The 21683-nt window shown below is 43.6% G+C and overlaps 1 protein-coding gene across 11 annotated transcripts in view; it reads left to right on the top strand.

Annotated features, from left to right (window-relative positions):
* The first annotated feature begins 356 nt into the window (after positions 1-356).
* ZSCAN20 (zinc finger and SCAN domain containing 20) overlaps positions 357-21683 on the top strand; it is a 29063-nt gene continuing 7736 nt past the window's right edge. Inside the window, exons 1-7 of one of the 11 annotated variants that reach the window (XM_024239547.3) lie at positions 357-447; positions 6911-7437; positions 16193-16379; positions 16847-16923; positions 17250-17334; positions 18785-19462; positions 20945-21373. In XM_024239547.3, coding sequence (XP_024095315.2) covers positions 7021-7437; positions 16193-16379; positions 16847-16923; positions 17250-17334; positions 18785-19462; positions 20945-21373 — 1873 coding nt within the window. In that variant the 5' untranslated portion in view covers positions 357-447; positions 6911-7020. Of the gene's footprint in view, positions 448-6910; positions 7438-14836; positions 14956-16192; positions 16380-16846; positions 16924-17249; positions 17335-18784; positions 19463-20944; positions 21374-21683 lie in introns of those variants that run through there. The other 10 variants (XM_063713494.1, XM_054538133.2, XM_063713493.1 and 7 more) reach the window with 10 other exon arrangements.

Below are 21683 nucleotides of genomic sequence, written 5' to 3'. Positions count from 1 at the left end.
TGCCTATCGGGCTGGTCACCTCTAGTCATTCTCTCTTCTTATTTCTTATTGTGTCTGCTTTGATCTTTCAGGGTCTGAGGCTCTCACTTCGACCCCTCAAAAGAACTGGGCCCCCTTCTGCTCGAGTGCCCTCCCATTGGGCGGTGCTGTTATTCGGGAGCCTATGAAAAAGGCCGGGATCGCAACAGGTCCCGCCCCCATGTGTCGCGCCCGTTCCGATTTGTTCCAGTGCCAGGGTCCGTTAGAAGATGACATATCTATTGGCTGAAGACATCTGAAAGACAGCAAACGGAGGGGGCCGACCCCGGCGCTCGCGCGGTTCCTTCTGGGAATTGTGGTCTCAGACGTTCCATTCCCAGGGTGGCGCCGCTCGGACTCCGCGTCCCAGCATTCCCTGCACGAGCCCGGGAGCACTTCCGCCCTGTTGTGAAGTGGGTGTCTCGGTGGGTGAGTCCGGGTGGCGGGGCGGGGGCAGCTGAGACGCAGGCTCTGGGCTGGAGACTTAGGAGGTGGTGGTGACACAGGGGGCTGGGGAAGATGAGAGGGGAGAAAGAAGCTTATATGTGGGGGTGGAGGGTGAGGGACGGTCAGAGGATGTAGAGGCCGGAGATGGGAAGGGTCATACAGGGGTCGGGGATGAGGAGGAGATAAAGGGCCCTGGGAATGAGGAGGGCCTTAGAAGGGTCTGAAGGTGAGGGGTTTGAGGGAGGTTTTGGAGGTGGGAGAGTCATAGAAAGGTCTGGAGACCACAGAGGAAAGGATAGAGGGTCTGGGGCCCTGGCAAGAAGTGAAGAGGGCCTGAGCTTGAAGCCCGACCTTAAAAATAGTGTTTCAATCTCTACCTTCTCGTCTAGAACAAGCATATCTAATTTGTTACTTCCCTAATGATTGTTACCTCTGGAACCCAGTGGATGGGACTGGCTATTGTGTTCTGCCCCAAACCTGCACTTCTTTCCTTATGTCTTATAGAAGTCAGTGGCACGATCATCCCATTTACCTACCTACCTACCTGCTTACCCACTGATTCCTCTTGCATTCTTCCACGTCCAAGGATCTTCCGATCTTTAATTTTTTTAGTATCTTTTCAGTCGGCCTCTTTCTTGTAGGGTTTTTGCAGAAGCCTTTTCAGTTTCCCAGCATGAACACACACATTGCACCTAGTGTGATCTGTTTCACCTACAAATCTGATTATGCCTTCTGCTTGAAAACCTTCATTGGCTCCCATTACCTGTAAAGTCCAAACACCTTGTCCTTCATAAACTCCTTTTGCAGCCTAATCTTCGTGCACCTCACACTCCAGGGCTGTCAAGGTTTTCCTCGTTTCCTGGGTAGGCCATTTGGTTTTCCATCATTATATATGCTGTTCTCTCAGCTTCGAATATTCTCTCCTTGCCCTTCACCTTCTTTGCCAAGAGAACTACTTTAACTTAAAAAAAATTCAACTCTTACTTTGCTCAATTCCCTTAAGCAAATTAAGTCACCCCCAACCCTCAGCTCCCATAACTTCTCCTATTACCACATTTGATCATAATTATCTGTGAAGTGTGTGTCTCTTCCATTAGACTGTGAACATCTCCAGGACAGGAACAATGTCTCAATCACCTGTTTCCCCATTGCCCAGTCTAGAGCAGTAAACACTTGATGTAAAGCAGTAAATACTTGATGTATGTGTGAATGAAGACCATGCAGGGTAAGCTTTGCTATACCAGCCTTGAAGACTTTTATTGCCAGTGGATTTCCAGGGCAGGAGCTTTAGTCTTCCTCTGCCTGGCAAGGCTATCTGCTGGAAGCTGAAGCTGATTCATTGCCAATGGGAGTTTAAGCCAGGGGTGACAAATACATGGAATGTGTGCTGCCAGTGCCCCTTCCTGTGTCCCTGTCAGTCATGGCTAATTGGTTGGTTCACAGCACATATTCACACAGTACTCAGAGCCCTCAGCACACTACTCTAGGCAGCCACTTCCAGTTGATTGAAGTTTCTGCTTTAAATGAAACCTATTTGCTCTCCCTGGCTTAAGCCCTTATGTGTGAGGTCAGGTCAGCCTGCTTTAAGCCATTGCTTGGACTGTCAGCCAAATGGGCCTGACAGCCTTTGAGAGTTCCCAGTTTTTTCTCTTTGGAGGTCACAGACCAGTCTTGGCCTTTCCCGTGGAACTGGAGAGCATCTTCTCTTCCCTTTTCACTGAGTGGGCTCCTCATGACCACATTCATACTTACTGCCCTAGGAGTCAAGATGCCCCTCAGCTTCCCTGTGTTTGTAAAGAGATCTTGATTTTGATGGCAGTCAGCACTTATCCCTCATGACCTGGGAGGCTCTGTACTCTTTCTAGGTCTTTCTGGATATTGGAAGAGAGCTTTGAGATCACTTAGCTGAATCTAAGTGGCAAAGCGACAGCCCATGCTGAATGAAGTCCACCATCATGCTTTATTTAATCTCATAGTGTGTGAAACAATTTTGAGTTGGTTGCCAACATTTAAAAATCCAGAGTGCTAGTTTTTTTTGGAAAAATCAGCAGGCTTAGGAATATTCTGGGCATATGTTCCCCTGGCACTCTATAGTTGGCTGTAGTGCCCACTCAGTTCATTTCAGTCATTGACTCATTTACATTGCTAGGTCCTTATACCCATTTAAACTTGTAGCCACTGACTCTAGTCTCCCTTCTCCCTTGCTCTACCCCATCATACTAATTGGGGAACCTAGGGCAACTGCTGAGTAGGATCAGGCTGTAAGCTGCAGCCTAGCTAGGCAGCCACAGGGGCTACATGACTTGTCCAAAGTAACACAGCTGATTAGTGGCAGGAGTGGAACTGGAACCCCAGTCTGCTCACTCCTGCCTTAATGTTCTTTCCATTCTCCTGTACTGTCATCTTAAGAGTTTGGATGACTAGCACACATAGAGGAGGCTATAAGACGTGGTTAAGAAAAATGATTGGAGAAAAGGGATCTGGGCTTAGACCCTAACTCTGCCACTTGCTAGTTGTGTAACCTTAAGTGAGTCTTCATAAACACTCAGTTTCCCTTTAGGTAATTGAGGATATAGTGCAGTCATACCTTATCAGATAATAATATTCTAAGGGTGAAAATCACTTTAGCCAAAAATCACAGTTAGTTTGAAAATCCTTTGGCAAGGAGCCATTTCAGAAACTAACACGCTGCCTTTCAATAAATAAACTAATCAGCACAGCTGGGCTTTCTTGTTTGAACATTAGATGAGAATTCACTTGTGTTAGGGACTGTGCGGTATGAAAGACACTTTACTCACACTTAGTGGAAAGAGAGGCACGAGGGAATCAAGACCAACCTGGTGAATAGCGAAGTCCTAGGTGCCGCCACCACGTGTTTATTCTCGAACAGATAGGGAACGGAACTGGCTGCACTATTTAAATCATGTTCTTTCTCTCTTTCTTTTTCTGAGACAGAGTCTTGCTCTGTTGCCCAGGCTGGAGTGCAGTGGCGTGATCTCAGCTCACTGCAACCTCCGCTTCCTGGGTTTAAGCAATTCTCCTGCCTCAGCCTCCCGAGTAGCTGGGATTACAGGTATGAGCCACCATGCTTGCCTATTTTTATTTTTTTTTTGTATTTTTAGTAGAGACAGGGTTTCACCATGTTGGCCAGGCTGGTCTCGAACTCCTGACCTTGTGATCCGCCTGCCTCGGCCTCCCAAAGTGCTGGGATTACAGGCGTGCGCCACCGCGCCTGGCTCTCTTTCTCTCTTTCTGATCTTTGTAGTGGAAGTTACGGTCAGTGAAATGCAGCTCAACACCTAATGAGACTCCAATTGCTGCCTGGAGGCTTCAGTGAGATTATGAATGTGGAACACAGCACTGTGCCTGGCACCTTGTGGGCACTCAGTAAAGGGGTACTCTTAGAAATTGCTGTTCCTAATGAGGCTCTATATTCCTGGTCATCTCGGAACTGAGGAATGCCCCGGTCCATTTTCCCTTGTTCACTTCTGTGTGAAGTCACCCGGCTGTTGGCCGACTCTGTTGGCCTCCCTCTCCCCACAATAGCCTGCTATCCATACTTCGGTCTAACTTCCTTAGAAAGTTACGGTTATGGTTCCTTAGAAAGAAAAGGTTATGGTGATATATGGTCCCTGGGGCTTTCCGATTTCTATTTGAAACAAACCTTTGGGACTTTCAAGTCTTTCCAGGAGAAAATACCTATAATCTGAGACTGAGCTTTGGGCCTGGTGTGACTGCTAATTGTCTATTTTGTTGTAGTGTCCTGTTTATGCAGGAATGCAAATGTCTTTGCTTGCTTATTGACTGTCTGTCTCACTAGACTGTAATTTTATTGAAGGTAGGGACTGTCAGTCCCAGCTACTGGTAGATCTGTAGCTTCCAAACAGGGTATAGCAGGTACTCTATAAATGATTGATGAATTACTCCTTGTGTGAGAGGGTGACAGAAATGTGTTTGAACTCATGCATCAGTAAGGTTGTGGTTCAAAAAGAAATTTCATGAAAGGCGAATTCTTTAGGTTCAAAAAGAAATTTCATGAAAGGCAAAATCTTTCTACATATGTGATCTCTCTGAGTGCTTATAGCAGTAATGTAGGTAGACAGAAATAGTTTAGTTTAATATAAATTATTGATCATCCGTATCCCATTAGGCTTTTGATATACCAGGTTTATCATTTTAATACATGGTAATAAAACTTTTTAATGGCCCTGCTATTTATCAGATACTGGGTTGAGCACTGTGGATACAGAAATGAGTAACATACAATACTGATTCTAGTAATATAGTATAATGGGGCTGTCAGATATAGTGACAGGTAACTACAATAGTGTAGGGTAATACCTATATTAGAGGTATGTACCAATTGCTTTGGGGATATGGGATCAGGGAGGCAATTCTTGGAGGGCAGGACATGAAAAGGGCATGTCAAGGAACTCCTATCAAAGTAGGTGACATTTGAGCTGGTGGTTGAAGGATGAGTAGGAAGCTGCCAGGTAGCCATGCGTTGTGCTTTAAGCCTCTTCCTAAGCATATGGAGGCCTTTAGGGCAAGACTTTAATTTTTATTACCCTTGCCTTGTTTCTCTTCAGTCCAGTCAGATTGCCCAAAATGAAAAATACCACCATCTCTCCATTCTCAATTCAGTTGTGTCATTCCCACTTGGAAGCAGCTAATGATCTCCTTTGAGTGGGCATTTTTTATGTCACCCAGACTTGTTGGGATGACACAGAGAGCTCATTTTTTCAGATAACCCAGCATGGGTGCCATCAGAGAGGCTGTAATCTCCTCTGGGACACACATAGATACGCACATCCTTCTCAGACAATGTCTCATACAGTTTAGAAAGTGGTAAGTGTCACAGAGACATGGAAATAAAAGAGAAAGGAATTCCTTTTGGCATGAGCAGGAAGGTCATTTATTTTTTATCTAGTGTGCACAGAAAGGGATTAATTGCAATCTTTGCTTAATGACACACCATCATCATTAGTCGATCATTCATGACTATTATTTATTGAGTACTCCCTATATGTGCTGAGCACTGTGCTAGGTCTCTTGGGAAGCTAATGATCTAGTGGGTAAGAAAATTACAGTAAAGGATGATCAGGGCTATGGTAGAGAAAATGTAAGATGCTATGGTAGCTTGTGGTCGAGGACTGAATCTTGTTTCAGGGTGCAGGGAAGGCCTCATGGAAAAAGAGCAATTTAAGCTGAGACCTTGCTAGCTGAAGGAAGGGAGGAGACCATTCCCAAAGGAGACCTTCCCAAAGAGGGGAAGGTTCAGAGGGCAGCGTGGTGTAAGATCTGGAAGCTGTGCTTCTGGAGCACCATGACTAGTGGAGCATGGTAAAGAGATGAGTTGGAGACTTGGTTAAGGCTTGTGCTTTGTCCTGAGGGAAATGGTAGATCACTGGAGGGTGTTTAGCAGGGAGGTGGTGTAGTGAGGCTTTGATCTAGTTTGGTTGTTGTGCAAAGAATAGAGCAGAGGTTGGGGTGAGGTGAGTGGAGGCAGGGATGTGTTAGGAGACTGATCAGGTGGAAGACATGATGATTCTCTGCACTGAAGTGGTAGCATTGGAGATGGAGATGCCAAGTGGACACAACGTGGTGATGAATTGGATTTGGGGGATCTTAGAGAATGATGATGACCAGGTTTCTGGTGTGGAGAACTTGATGGCAGTGCCTTCATGGAAGGTGGAGCTTCAGAAGGCAGACATGATTGCAGGAGAAAATAACAAATCCAGTTTTTGACTCATTGAGTTTGAGGTGCTTAAGGGACAGTCAAGTAGAAGTGTCATGAAGGGGTTTGGATTTTGGGGTCTGGAGGTCTGGAAACAGGTCCTTGCTGGAGTTTTAGGAGTCATGTGTAGGGATGATGAATAATGCCAAATGGGTGGGATGACCAGGGGATAGCGTAGAGTTGTTGGATTTTGCAAGGAGAACATCCTTAGAGGAATGCCAGCCAAGCTTTAAGATTAGGGAAGAAAGGCCTTATGGAGGGGGTGACATTTGGAACCCAACTTGAGGGAAGGCTGGACTTTGGACATGTGTAGGAGGGAGGAAGTCTACACTGGGCCAGATCATGGAGGTGTGGGATGCCAGGCTAAGGTGTTCAGGCATGACCTAGAGGATTGAATACTGTGCTGTCTTCCTGCAAAGTGTGAGGCTCAAATGAGATATTAATTGACATTTTGTGAGCACTCACTGTGTGTCAGACACTGGTCTAAGCTTTTTATATATATCCCTCATCTAATCAACCCGGCAGTCAAGTAAGGTAGGTGCTACTGGCTTTGGTGCCAGATTGTGGCCTTGCTTCCTGCCTATGGGAAAGGGGCATCTCTTAGCACCTCTGCCCCCAGGCAAAGGTGGCGGAAGATATGGGGGAAGGGGGAGAATGAAGCTTCTGCATCCTTTTGCTCACACTCTATCCTTTGTCTTTCTGCCTTAGAGCCTTGGGGAGCCATCCGTTTTCTAGGAGCCTCTTGAAGGACTCACCGTAGATGCAGGAAGACATTGGATAAGGACAGCGTAGCTGAAGTGAGGCGTCTGGGGTAGAGAATGGCTGTGGCCCTGGATTTGCAAGCCCAGGCATCTCCACAGCCAGAGCCTGAAGAACTCCTGATTGTGAAACTGGAGGAGGACTCTTGGGGATCAGAATCCAAACTCCGGGAGAAGGACCGTGACTCTGTCTCTGGCCCAGAGGCTTCCCGCCAGCGCTTCAGGCAATTCCAATACAGGGATGCAGCTGGACCCCACGAGGCCTTCAGCCAGCTCTGGGCTCTCTGCTGTCGTTGGCTGAGGCCGGAGATCCGTCTCAAAGAACAGATCCTGGAGCTGCTCGTGCTGGAGCAGTTCCTGACTATCTTGCCTAGGGAGGTCCAGACCTGGGTGCAGGCACGCCACCCTGAGAGTGGTGAGGAGGCTGTGGCCCTGGTGGAGGATTGGCACCGAGAGACCAGGACTGCAGTACAGTCGGTGAGACAAACAGTCTTCTCCTGCAGAGGAGTGGGTCAGGCAAGGCAGCGGGGTTGTGACTAGGTTAATAATTGCCAAATTCACAATAAAAATAACAATAGTTATTGAGAACTGACACTTATTGACCACTACTGTATACCAGGCAGTGTTCTAAGTGCTTTACATGTATTAACCCACTTAATCCTGTCAACAGTTTAATGAGATAGGTACTATTATCCTAATTTTACCAGTGAGAAAACAGAGACAGAGAAAAGATAGGTAAGTTGCCCAGGGTCTCAACAGCTGCTAGATGGTAGCGTCAGGATTTGAACTCAGGCATTCTAACTCTAGAGCTGGTATGCCTAACCACTACTCCAGACTCTGCCTCCCACTACCATATTCACAATATGATTAACTCGTGTTTTATACCTAACAAAATCTTTCTGCATATGTGATGTCTCGGAGTGCTTACGGCAGTAATGTAGGTAGACAGAAATAGTACTGTTGTCCCCATTTTATAGATTAAACTAAGAGCCAAAAAGTTGGCCGGGAGTGGTGGCTCACGCCTGTAATCCTAGCACTTTGGGAGGTTGAGGCAGGCGGATTGCTTGAGCTCAGGAGTTCAAGACCAGCCTGGGCAACATGGCGAAACCCTGTCTCTGCAAAAAATACAAACGAAACAAAACAAAATGCCAAGTGGCCCACAAAGGTCATCAGTGAATAGACCAGAGCCTAAAGCCAAATCCTTAGGTTCCAAGGTCATTATTCTTTCTACTGCATGTCAGATGCCTCCTCTGCAAACCATGGAAATTAAAATACCTCTGAGCCATGAGGCTCAAGTGAGATATTAGTTGACATTTTGTGAGTACTCACTGTGTGTCAGATACTGGTCTAAGCTTATATATATAGCCCTCATCTAATCAACCCAGCAATCCAATAAGGTAGGTGCTGTTATCATTGCCATTTGCCAAATGGGTAAGCAGACATGGAGACGTAAGTAACTTATCTAACTGTATATAACTACGCGATAGAGCTGAGGTAAGGGAAATTAAAGTATGGATTTAACATTCGCAGTTTCAACAATTTGCAAGTGACCCCTGAAAGCCCATGATATAATGTATAATTTTGCTATGACACACATTTTGAATCCTGCTTCAAAACTGGTATATGTAGAACAGATCCTTTAGCTGGATCCAGAAACTTCATCTAAACATGACTTTTTCTCCACTTGTTATAGTTAGTAATTCTTGTGATGTTTTACTTACCCACATTTTGCTGGGGGAAATTACAGGTTTGGGAACACATCCCTTGCAAATGGCAGGGGTTTTCTGTACATTTAAACTGTAAAGTTCTATACAGTGTGAGGTTGGGGGAGCAAAGGTTTAAGACCGGTGGCTTTGCTCTTTGGATTCCTTTACAAACTGATTGAAGATACAGGGAGACTAATATATAAAGTTACAGAACTAAGTATGAGAGAGTGTGCCTTATTTTAATGTACCACCCCACCCCCCTATATTATTTCTTTTAAAGAAACCAGCTGTTTGTCTTAAGTGGCAGTGAAGAAACAAATGGAAGTTTTAGGGCTTCATAGTTGGAAGGTAAAGAACTTGAGACCCAGAGATGAAAATTGATTTAAATCAAGGTCTTTATGATTCTTCATCTGTAAAATGAGAGGGTTGGATTAGACCACAGGTTCTCAAATTATGCCCCTGTGAGCTGACCAAAAGTTGAACTGCTTCTAAAATTGAGAAAAAAATAAGGTAATGGAATCTTCTCTATTATGTATTTTTGTTTTTACTGTGGCTTTTTTATTTTTAAACTTTCCTACCTGCTCCTGAGTGCTCACAAATTTCAAAACAAATGGACAAGTAGCAGAGGAGCTTTTTTTTTTCAGGTGCAAATGTAGCTTGTGATCTTACATTGCAAGATATAGAACTTAGTTGCATTCTCTGCAAGTAAAATTTTTCAAGTCTTAATAATGGGATGAAATATAGTTACAATATTCCTCAAAGTGAACCTGAAAAAGGATGGTGCCTACAGGACTAAATGGCCCCTAAGGTAGTTTCCTAAAAGGGATCTTTCAGCTCTGCTATTTTGTGATTGTTACTTGTTTCTTCTGTCATCACCATCTTGTTGAATCCCCCTCTCTGTCAGATGCCCCCTCTCCATCAGGTGCACAGGGATTTTTTAAAAACAGGCTTTATTTTTTAGAGCAGTTTTAGGCTCACAGCAAAATTGAGCAGAAGGTACAGAGAGTTCCCATCCCTCCCCGACAAGCCTCACTATCAACATCCCTGCACCAGAGCAATACATTTATTACCATTGATGAACCTACAGTGATACATCATTATCATCACTCAAAGTAGCAGTTTATGTTAGGGCTCTTAATGTTATTCATTCTGTAATGTATGACATTAAGAGCCCTATTATAAACTGTAGCTACTATTATAGTGACATAGTAACATGTATCTATCATTGTAGTGACATACAGAGTAGCTTCACTGCTGTAAAAACCTTCTGTGTTCTACCTGTTTATTCTTCCTTTCCCCCAACCCCTGGCAACACCGATCTTTATACTGTCTCCATAGTTTTGCCTTTTAAAAAATGTTACGTAATTGGAATCATACAGTATATAGCCTTTTCAGATTGGGTTCTTTTACTTAGTAGTATACATTTAAGTTTCCTCCACGTCTTTTCATGGCTTGTTAGCTCATTTCTCTTTAATGCTTAACAATATTCCATTGTGTAGATGTACCACAGTTTATTTATCTACTCACCTACTGAAGGACATCTTGGTTCCATCAAAGTTTTGGCAGTTATGTATGAAGCTGCTGTAAATATTCATATGCAGGTTTTTGTGTGGACCTAGTTTTCAGTTCATTTGGGTAAATACCAAGGGACATGATTGCTGGATCATATGGTAAGAGTATGTTTACCTTTGTAAGAAATTGCCAAACTGTCATCCAAAGTGGCTGTACCATTTTGCATTTTTATTAGCAATGAATGGGAGTTCTTGTTGCCCCACATCCTTGCCAGCATTTGGTGTTTTGGATTTTGGCCATTCTGATAGGTAGAATTTGCAATTCTACTGTTGTTTGAATTTGCAATTCACTAATAACCTACCATGTTATACATGTTTTCATATGTTTACTTGCCATCTGTATATTTTCTTTGGTGAGGTGACTGTTCAAGTCTTGCCCATTTTTAAATTGGGTTGTTTGTCTTCTTACTGTTGAGTTTTAAGAGTTCTTTGTATGTTCGGGGTAACAGTCCTTTATCAGATGTGTGTTTTGCAAATATATTCTCCCAGTCTGTGGCTTGTGTTCTCATTCTCTTGACAGTATCTTTCATAGAGCAGAATTTTTTAATTTTAATGAAGTCCAGCTTATCAATTATTTCTTTCATGGATTGTGCCTTTGATTTTGTATCTAAAAAGTTGTTGCTATACCTAACATTATCTCAGTTTTCTCCTATATTTTAGGAATTTTATAGTTTTTCATTTTAACATTAAGGTCTGTGATCCATTTTGAGTTGATTTTTGTGAAGGATAGGATATAAGCTTTTTTTTTCATGTGGATGTCCAGTTTTAGTATCATTTGTTGAAAATATATTTGCTTCACTGTATTACCTTTGCTCCTTTATCAAAGTTCAGTTGACTATCTTTATGTGGGACTATTTCTGGGGTCTCTATTCTGTTCCATTGATCGCTTTATTCTTTTGCCAATACCACACTGTCTTGATTACTGTAGTTTATAGTAAATCTTGAAGTCAGGTGTGTCATTCCTTTGATTTTTTTCCTTCTCCTTCAATATTGAGTTGGTTATTCCAGGTCTTTGCTTCTTCATATAAACTGCACATGGCCAGGTGCAGTGGCTCACACCTGTAATCGCAGCACTTTGAGAGGACGAAGTGGGCGGATTGTTTGAGCCCAGGAGTTTGAGAACAGCCTAGGTAACATGATGAAACCCCATTGCTATTGAAAAAAAAAAAAAAAAAAGAAAAACAAACGAACAAAAAAAGCCTTTACAGTCAGTTTGTTGATATCCACAAGATAAACTTCTGTGATTTTGATTGGGTGTTGAATCTGTAGATCAAATTGGGAAAAGCTGACATCTTGACGACAGTGAGCCTTTCTATCTGTGAACATGGAATATTGTTCCATTTATTTAGTTCTTCTTTGATGCCTTTCTTTGGTAGTTTTCCCCATGTAAATCTTCTACATATTTTCTTAGATTTATGCCTAAATATTTCATTTTTTTGGATGAGAATGTAAATGTTATTATGCCTTTAATTTCAAATTCTACTTGTTCATTGTTGGTATATAGGAAGGCGATTGACTTTTGCATATTTGCATATTTGTACCCTGCAGCCTTGCTATAACTGCTTATTAGTTCCCAGAGGTTTTTTTTGTTGATTCTTTTAGATCTTCTCCATAGACAATCATGTCATTTGTGAACAAAGACAGTCTTTTTCTTTCTTCCCAATCTACGTACCTTTTGTTTCCTTTCTTATCTTGTATTAGTCTGGACTTCCAGTATGAAAGAATAGTGAGAGAGAACATCCTTGCCTTTTTCCTGATCTTAGTGCAAAAGCACTGTGTTTCTTACCATTAAGTAGGATGTTAGCTATAGGTTTTTTGTAGATGTCCTTTATCAAGTTGAGGAAGTTCCCCTCTATTCCTAGTTTGCCTAGTTTTTATCATGTGTGTTGGATTTTGTCAAATGCTTTTTCTGCATCTGTTGATTTAATATATGATCATGTGATTTTTCTTTTTTTGCCCGTGGATGTGATGGGTTACCTTAATTGATTTTCAAGTGTTGGACCAGGCTTGCATACCTGGGATAAATCCCACTTGGTTGTGGTGTGTAATTTCTTTTTTATACATTGTTGGATTTGATTTGCTAATATTTTGTTGAGGATTTTTGCATCTTTTTTTTTTTTTTTTTAGATTGAGTCTTTTTGGTTCTGTCGCCCAGGCTGGAGTGCAGTGGCATGATCTCAGCTCACTGCAACCTCTGCCTCCTGGGTTCAAGCGAGTCTCCTGCCTCAGCCTCCCGAGTAGCTGGGACTACAGGCATCCGCAACCACACCCGGCTGATTTTTGTATTTTTAGTGGAGATGGGGTTTCACCATATTGGCCAGGCTGGTCTCGAACTCCTGACTTGGTGATCCGTCTGCCTTGGCCTCGCAAAGTGCTGGTATTACAGGCCTGAGCCACCACACCCAGCCGATTTTTGAATCTTTGTTCATGAGGAATATTGGTTTGTAGCTTTCTTGTCTTGTAAGTAATTTCTTTGGTTTTGGTATTAGGGTAAATGCTGGCTTTATAGAATAAATAAGGAAACATTCCCTCTGCTTCTATCTTCTGGAAGAGATAGTAGAGAATTGTTATAATTTCTTCCTTAAATGTTTGGTAGAATTCACTAGTGGTCCCATCTGAGCTTGGTGCTTTGTGTTGAAGGTTATTAATTATTCAGTCAATTTCCTTAATAGATATGGGCCTATTCAGATTGTTTATTTTTGTGTGAGTTTTGGCAGATGGGGTGGGTAAAGGAATTGGTCTTTTTCATCTAGGTTATCAAGTGTGTGGCCATAGATATTCCTTTATTAACATTTATGTAGTTCATAATATTCCTTTATTATACTTTCAGTGTCCGTGGGATCTGTAGTGATGTCTCTGTTTTCATTTCTGATATTAATAATTTGTCTTCTTTCTTCTTTTCTTTTTTATTTTTGAGACAGGTTCTTGCTCTGTTACTCAGGCTGGAGTGCAGTGGTGGGACCTTGGCTCACTGCACCCTCTGCCTCCTGGACTTAAGCAATCCTCCTGCCTCAGCCCCACAAGTAGCTGGGACTACAGGTCCACACCACCATGCCCAGCTAATTTTTGTATATATTTTTTTTGTTGAGATGGGATTTCACCATGTTTCCCAAGCTGGTCTTGAACTCCTGGGTTCAAATGATCCACTGCCTTGGCCTTCCAGAGTGCTGGGATTACATGTGTGAGCCATTGTGCCTGGACTGTCTTTTTTCTTAGTCTGACTAGAGGCTTATTGATGTTATTAATCTTTTCAAAGAACTAGCTTTTGGTTTTGTTGATTTTCTCTATTGATTTCCCGTTTTAAATTTCATTTATTTCTGCTTCAATTTTTATTTCTTTTCTTCTGCTTACTTTGGATTTAGTTTGCTCTTCTTTTTTCTGGGTCTTATATTGGTGTACCTGTGTCCCTGGACTCTGACCTTTGCCAGTGCTTCTCAATTTTTTCCCATCTTAGGTGGGACAGGATGCCTAGAGGGGGCTGCACTGGGTATTTCTTATCTTCCATGTGGAAGAGCAGAGGGAGCTGGAATTGCATATTTCTCTTCCGACAGTTAGGTTAGGCTTTGGTAAAATAGTTTCTGCTGAGGACAGGACTTATTAAGAAGAGCAGAGTGCCCTGGCATATTTCAAAATGGTTCTTTTTTCCTGCCATCTGCCATAAGCATGAAGAGATTTTTCTCTGATATTCACTGTGAGGATCTGGTTGAGCTCCTGGAGATAAAACTTACAAAAATGTGCCCCTGCTCAGTGATTAAGTGCCCTGGAGTTTTTACCTCTCAGAGTTGTCCACACTGACCTTCTAGCAGTTCGTCAATTACAGTTTAGGTTTTTCTCCCCTGGCACTGGTTCCCACAGAGGCTTCTGCTCCACTAAGTTGTGATTCTCTGATTCTACCTGTTTGTCTCTCCAATTTTGGGGAGAGTGGTTTGCCCTGTGACCTCACTTCTCTGACAGATCTAAGGAGAGTTGTTGATTTTTTCAGTTTGTTCAGCTTTTTACTTGTTACTGTAGAGTCTAGAGTAGCAACTTCTAGACTCTACAGACTTCTTGGAAACTAGAAGTCTGACCTACTAATTTTTTGTCTCCTGGTTGTCACTTGAATCTACTTCTTTCTGTGTCCAAAATTACCATCTATGGAATCAGAATCTTTGCTTAGGGATGGTAATAGTTGGAGGCACTGGGGTTGAGAGTAAAGATTGTTGTTGAATTTAGTCACACAGTTCCTCTGTAGATTCTAATGATAACAAAGTGAATTTTTTTTAACATGACCATATAAGAAGATTGATAAGCAGATGTTTTCTCCCCGTGAAGTCACACAGGACACTGGTGGATCTTCTTATTTGGAATGGCCCTTGATGCTCATGGCCCATTCCTATATGTCTTCTCAATGGTAAAAATCCTTCTCTGTGAGTGGATCTGAATTTTCAGTCCAGCCAAAAAAGTTTTGGAGCTAAGTTTGGCAAACTCAGTAAGTTAATGAAGATAGTTGTTATTATTTTGGTTCAAAAAAATAAGACTCAGAGCAGTATATCTAGTCATAAGTTTTTGTATAAAAAAGAGGGAAGCTAAGAATACACATTTACATTTGCTTGTATGTAGAAAGAAACTCTGAAAGAATGCAGAAGAACATGGTTACCTGTGATGAGGAGAGGGGAAAAGAACGGGGTCGATGGGATGAAGATGGATGGAGGTGGGGCATTTTCACTGAATATACCCATGTATGTATTTTCTGTTTTTAAACCATGTGAGTCTATTATCTATTGAAAAAAATTGAAATACGTTTTTAAAAGTTAGGTGTTTCTATAAAGTATTGAGATTGTTATATTTTGGAGGTTTTATAGCCTGGGTAACACCTTGACCTCTCTACCTCTGAACTTGGAACCAGCTGAGAAATAGAGATAAGAAATTAGCTGTATGATTGATGAAGTTGATTGGGTAATGTTATTTTAGTTGATTATTCCCTTTTATTTTAAATATCTTCTCTATATCTCTGAGTACCTTTTTTTTTTTGCCTGAAATCCAACATTGAAATGAAAATTGCCACTTCCTTTTTCCTTTTGAGTTAGAGTGCCTTGTCTTTTGCCTGTCCTTCTATTGTAAGATTAACAAAACATACTCTTATCTCATTTTAAAATTCCATCTAATTTCTTTTTTTGAGACAAGTTCTCACTCCATTGTCCAGGCTGGAGTGCAGTGGCATGATCACAGCTCACTGGTACTTCAAACTTCTGGGCTCAAGTGATCCTTCTGCCTCAGCCTCCTGAGTAGCTGGGGCTACAGGCATGTGCCATCATGCCTGGTTAATTTTATTTATTTATTTATTATAGAGGTGAGGGTCTGCTATGTTGCCCAGGCTGGTCTTGAACCCTTGGCATCAAGTGATTCGCCTGCCTCAGCCTCCCAAAATGCTAGAATTACAGGCATGAGCCACTGCACCCAGCCTCCATCTGTAATTCTTTGTCCTTTTTAAAAATTTTATTTTAAAAATGTTTTTCTCTTTCAGCAGAGATATTTAGAGCAATTGCATTTGGGGTTATAATTTTATATTTTTTTCCTGTTTTTATGCCTCCCTTTGCCTTTTAATATACAACTTGGTAACTTTTATCTTTTTTTGATCATTTAAAAAGTAAGCAACCTATTTTTGATGCTTATGGGTTATTTTTTAATGTTACACAAATTTTACATAATTTATCTCTTTATGAATCAAAAATGTTTTGAACAGTGGGACTCTCATTGAAACACTTGGATCGCCACCCTGTGTTCGACAGATGGTACTCATTTGGTGGTATAAATACTGGTCTACCTACCGAACTCACTCTGATGGCTTTCTCATCCTATTTCAAACCATTTTGGATCTTAAAAGAGCCTGTTAGCCTCTGGACTGCAGTTGTACTCAAAATACCAAAGTGGGTCTTATTGAATTGATGATTGGGAATTTTGACTATTTGTGTGTAGGAACTGGAATTGTATACAGAAGAGACCAGGCCCTTAAAGACAGGGGAAGAAGCTCAGAGCTTTCAGCTGCAGCCAGTGGATCCCTGGCCTGAGGGACAGTCCCAGAAGAAGGGGGTGAAGAATACATGCCCTGACCTTCCCAATCATCTAAATGCCAAGATGGCACCACAGCCTTTGAAAGAGAGTGGTGAGTACAAGAATCTGAGAACATTAGGGAATGAGGCCTTCTGCAGGGGAGAGGGATGGGAGGTGAGGAAGGGTGCATGGGGAAGAAGGATGTGCAGAATTCAGGGCAAGGGATAGGCTGCAGTATGGTGCGCACACTTACTGAGAAGTAAGCCAGCCTCGTAAAGAGGCTGTGGCTGTCGATGATGTCATCATGCCCTGCTGTAGCTGGAGTCCTGCAGCAGGTGCAGGCTGGGACAGGGGTGGGTGGTGATCACAGGAGGTCAGGGCTGGCATCTCCCACATGGCACACCACTCACAGCAGCTTAGGAGCTACACACTCTAGAGGGGAAGTAAAGGGGAAGTCTGCACTGGCCATAGGGATAGCCCTAGCTTGATCCAAGTGTGACTTTTGGAAAGCCGATCTCAAAGGGAGGTGATTTTTTGGGAACCAGAGCTTGGGTTTCAGTGACTTTTTCTTTTCCTCAGCTGTCCTCACTCCCCGAGTCCCTACTCTCCCAAAGATGGGGAGCGTTGGAGATTGGGAGGTGACAGCTGAGTCCCAGGTAAGCTGCTACTCGTTCTTCCTTTCCTGTCATTGCTGCTCCTGTGCTCTTGCCCCGCCAGTGTTCCTCCTCTCTCTCCATGACCTCTGCTCAGCAAAAGGGCGTGAGGCCCAGGGTGTTAGCCTTTGCCCTTCACCCCCAGCCTGCTGGGCCCCAAACATCCCCAAACACATGTATGTACCAAATGGCCATCCTGCTCCTTATGATGCCAGCTTCACACATGGTATCCCTCTGTTCCCATCATCTTTCCTGGGAGCCTGCTAGGGTTCCTAGGCTGTTGTCAAAGGTCAGTGATGTTTGGGGTCCTTGTCTTGTGCATCTCGCAGGAAGCCCTGGGCCCTGGCAAACATGCTGAGAAGGAGCTCTGTAAAGACCCCCCAGGAGACAACTGTGGGAACAGCGTGTGCCTGGGTAAGGAGACGTACCCTCTGAAGGTGATGTTGTCATGCTTCTGATACACTCAGTTCCCAAAGAGGGTTTTGCCGCTCCTTTAAGAATCATGGCTCTGCAGTCTCTGGAATTTCAGACATAGGAAGAAGACTTGCCCTTTGTAGCCAGCACTCCTATGGCAGGGATGGAGTCTGCCTGGAGACGGGGTGGCAGGATGGCTTCCAAGAGCCTGCCCTCTCTGGGCACATTACCTTCCTTACCTCAGTCCATTCACCACAGTCCAGGGGCCAGGCCTGACCTGCCATCTCAGAAATCAGATTTTTTTAGCACTGTAAACAGGATCTCTCTCTCAGGCAGACTTAAGTGAACTAAACCCATGAGACCAATGAATTAAACCCAATAGGAATAAATATCACAGAGCCCAAAATACCTGAAGCTCATATAAGCAGCACAGACTCCTTTCTATGTGAGCACTCCTATGTGGCAAGCCAAATAATAGGGAGCCGTTTCCCTGTGGAGCCTGGGATCACTGTGCGGGGAGTTAGACACGTGAATAGCTGAAATAGAAGAGACTCTGATAGGCCTGACTCATGGTAAGTTTAGATACCAGAAGCTCGCTGGCTACTTGCTTGACAGTGGAACCCCTTTTTACACATGATATCTGGGGGAAATAGTGTTCAAAGGAACAGATTTCGGGAAATGCTGAATTAGATTATCCTTATACCTCTTTAAACCCTTTTCATCTAGTTTTCTTCAAATATTTATTTCAATTAAAGGCTTCCTATTTTGTTAGGGCTGGGAGCTGTTGGGATAGCAGTCCATTAAACATAGCTAACTTTTAAAAATAAGGAAATTTATTTTCTCACATTATTAGAAGTCCAGAGGAGGACATGCTCCAGCCACAGTACAGACTAGCTGAGCAATGTCCTAATGGGTCTGTGTTCTTTATTTCTGTCTGCCATCCTCAGTGTTAGCTTCATATTAAAGCTGTTTTGTTTTATGGTCAAAAGAGAGATGCCAATGGTGGCAATGGATGCCTAGCAGGACAGAGACTCACTACACACACACACACACACACACACACACACACACACACACACACACACACACACACACACACACACACACACACCATTTTCCTCCAGCCTTAGAGTTCAGTCTAATTGGGCCAATTTAGGCCATGTGCCCATCTGTGGACCAATGAGTCACTCTTATATGATGTTTCATGTTTCATAACAACAACAACAACAACAACAAACAAATGAACAAAGTAAACAGGTCACTTAACATTTCTCATATAGTGGTCGTGTTACCTCCTCTCTCTCCCTATTCCTGTAGACATTTTATGAGATCAACATGGGAATTTCTCATCAGCCTCTTGCAAGGAAAAGATAGAAGTTTCAGGGAGATTTTGGACAAACATGCCGCTCAACCGACCATTTCTACTCTGTCATTTCTCTTCCTTTTGTAGGAGTTCCAGTTTCAAAACCAAGAAATACCTCCGAGAAAGAGCAAGGACCAGAGTTTTGGGGTCTAAGTCTTATAAATTCTGGGAAAAGGAGCACTGCAGATTACAGCCTGGATAATGAGCCAGCTCAGGCATTGACCTGGAGGGATTCAAGAGCCTGGGAGGAACAATACCAGTGGGATGTGGAGGACATGAAGGTGTCAGGTGTTCACTGGGGCTATGAGGAGACCAAGACTTTCCTGGCAATTTTGAGCGAATCTCCTTTCTCTGAAAAGCTCCGGACTTGTCACCAGAACCGCCAGGTATATCGGGCCATTGCAGAGCGGCTAAGGGCAAGGGGCTTCCTGCGGACACTGGAGCAATGTCGCTATAGGGTCAAAAACCTCCTACGGAATTACCGGAAAGCCAAGAGCAGCCACCCACCAGGTACCTGCCCCTTCTATGAGGAGCTGGAGGCCCTGGTCAGGGCTCGGACAGCCATCAGAGCCACAGATGGCCCAGGAGAGGCCGTGGCACTTCCCAGGCTCGGGGATAGTGACGCAGAGATGGATGAGCAGGAGGAAGGGGGCTGGGAGCCTGAAGAAATGGCAGAAGACTGTAATGGTGCTGGCCTGGTCAATGATGAGTCTACCCAGGGGCCCAGGATTGCAGGGGCCCCAGCTCTGTTCCAGAGTCGTATTGGTAAGAACATGGGGGTTTAGTCAGATTCAGATTTCCAATCCTCCTACCAGCTAGACTGCTATTCCCTGAGGTCAGGGCACAGGCTGCAAGTCTGGATTGAAGCCACTAGAGTGAAGAGCTACATTCCTTAGGTATCCTCAAACTCCAACTTTCTTTTCCCATGACCAAGTCTCTTTGCAAAAGTCTTCTTAGTTATAGAAGCAAACATTTTTAAAGCCTTAAGGGGCCTCAAAGAGTGAATCCAGTATTTCCAAAAGTGTCACTGGTAGTATGGGATGATCATCGACGTTACATGAATGAACTTTAAATTCTTGTATTTATATATTTCTCTTAATTTGTATAAGTGCATCAACCTGTGATTTCACAGATAACAAATTTAGGTAAAGAGTGATGGCGAGTGAAATATTGAACAGAAAATGGCAGAAATCACGACAGTGTAGACTTGAATAATCAATGTCTGGGAAACACCCAGTCATTGTAAAGGTGCAAACATGAAAGTCCAAGAGATGAGGCATCTTATAGATGCACAGGTAGGAGCAGAGCCTGGATCAGAGCCTGTGGCTCCTGCCTGCCGGTTTCACATGGTTTTCCCTCCACCGTGTTGCCTTCCTGGGCTACATCACTTTCCTGCAGAGGAGCTGAGACTAGACCACCTCCTTTTCATTCCCCTGCAAAGGAGGAAAGTGTGTCCTCATTTGGCCTTTCTTGCAGGACTATTTGAAACTCATTTACGTCTCTAATCTTTAGGAATTCTCAGCTTTCATGTTTTGTTAAAAGGAGAATTTATGGCCAGGTGCGGTGGCTCACGCCTGTAATCCCAACAGTTTGAGAGGCTGAGGTGGGCGGATCACGAGGTCAGGAGATCAAGACTATCCTGGCCAACATGGTGAAACCTTGTCTCTACTAAAAAAAATACAAAAATTAGCTGGGTGTGGTGGCATGCACCTGTAATCCCAGCTACTCAGGAGGCTGAGGCAGGAGAATTGTTTGAACCCAGGAGGCAGAGATTGCAGTGAGCCAGGATTGCATCACTGCACTCCAGCCTGGCGGCAAAGCGAGACTCTGTCTCAAAAAAAAAAAAAAAAAAAAAAAGGAGAATTTATAAAATAAATAGAGGACAGGTATTGAGTGAATATGGGGAAAATCACATGCATCCCGATTACAGGCCTTTCCCTGAACTAATCAGCTAAAGCCAGGGACATGGGATCACCTGATATAATTGATATAACATGGCTACCTAAGTCCTTACCTTCAGCCAAGACTTGAAGTGTTAATAGAATCTCTTAGAATAGGGTGAGGGTGGGAAGCTCTGGCTGGCTGTCCTAGCATGCCCCTGAGAAGCAAAGGGATATTCTCCAGGTACCTGGATAGTTTCTGACATGCCTATGTTCTAGGTATTTTGAAGGGCAGGTGACTCTATTCTCTGATGACCTAGGCACATCTCATTAAGTCTCACAGTTCTCAACTCTTCACTCCTGACAGCAGGTGTGCACTGGGGCTATGAGGAGACCAAGGCCTTCCTGGCAATTCTCAGTGAGTCCCCATTCTCGGAAAAGCTTCGCACCTGTCACCAGAACAGCCAGGTGTACCGGGCCATTGCAGAGCGGCTGTGTGCTCTAGGCTTCCTGCGGACACTGGAGCAGTGTCGCTACAGATTCAAAAACCTCCTTCGAAGCTACCGGAAAGCCAAGAGCAGCCACCCACCAGGGACATGCCCTTTCTATGAGGAACTGGACTCGCTGATGAGGGCTCGGACTGCAGTCAGGGCCATGGGGACTGTCCGGGAGGCTGCAGGTCTCCCTAGGTGTGGGCAGAGTAGTGCCGAGACTGATGCCCAGGAAGCCTGGGGTGAAGTGGCCAGTGAAGATGCTGTCAGACCTCCAACCTTGTGTCCTAAAGCCCCAGACATGGGTAAGCCTGGAATAATTGGATGTTCTCAAAATCCGTGGGCATGTGCAGAGAGTGAGGAAGCCAGGCTCATTATCTTTTGTCTCTTAACTAAAAGAGAGAATAGGATTGAATGGGAAAAAGTATTTCTGCTTTGCTCAGATTATCCAGTCTCTAGCTTTGTGTGATCCCCCGAATCAGTCAGTCAGTCAGTCAGTCATTCTATCTTTTACTAGGTATATCTGGGCAGTTAGAGACTTTATTCAATCTAGTATGACACAGGATATATGGAATGTACTAGAAGAAGGAGGTGTTCATGATTGAGTACTAAGAG

This window comes from Pongo abelii, chromosome 1 (genome assembly GCF_028885655.2).
Source record: "Pongo abelii isolate AG06213 chromosome 1, NHGRI_mPonAbe1-v2.0_pri, whole genome shotgun sequence".
NCBI lineage: Eukaryota > Metazoa > Chordata > Mammalia > Primates > Hominidae > Pongo > Pongo abelii.
This window is presented reverse-complemented; position numbering and strand designations above follow the sequence as displayed.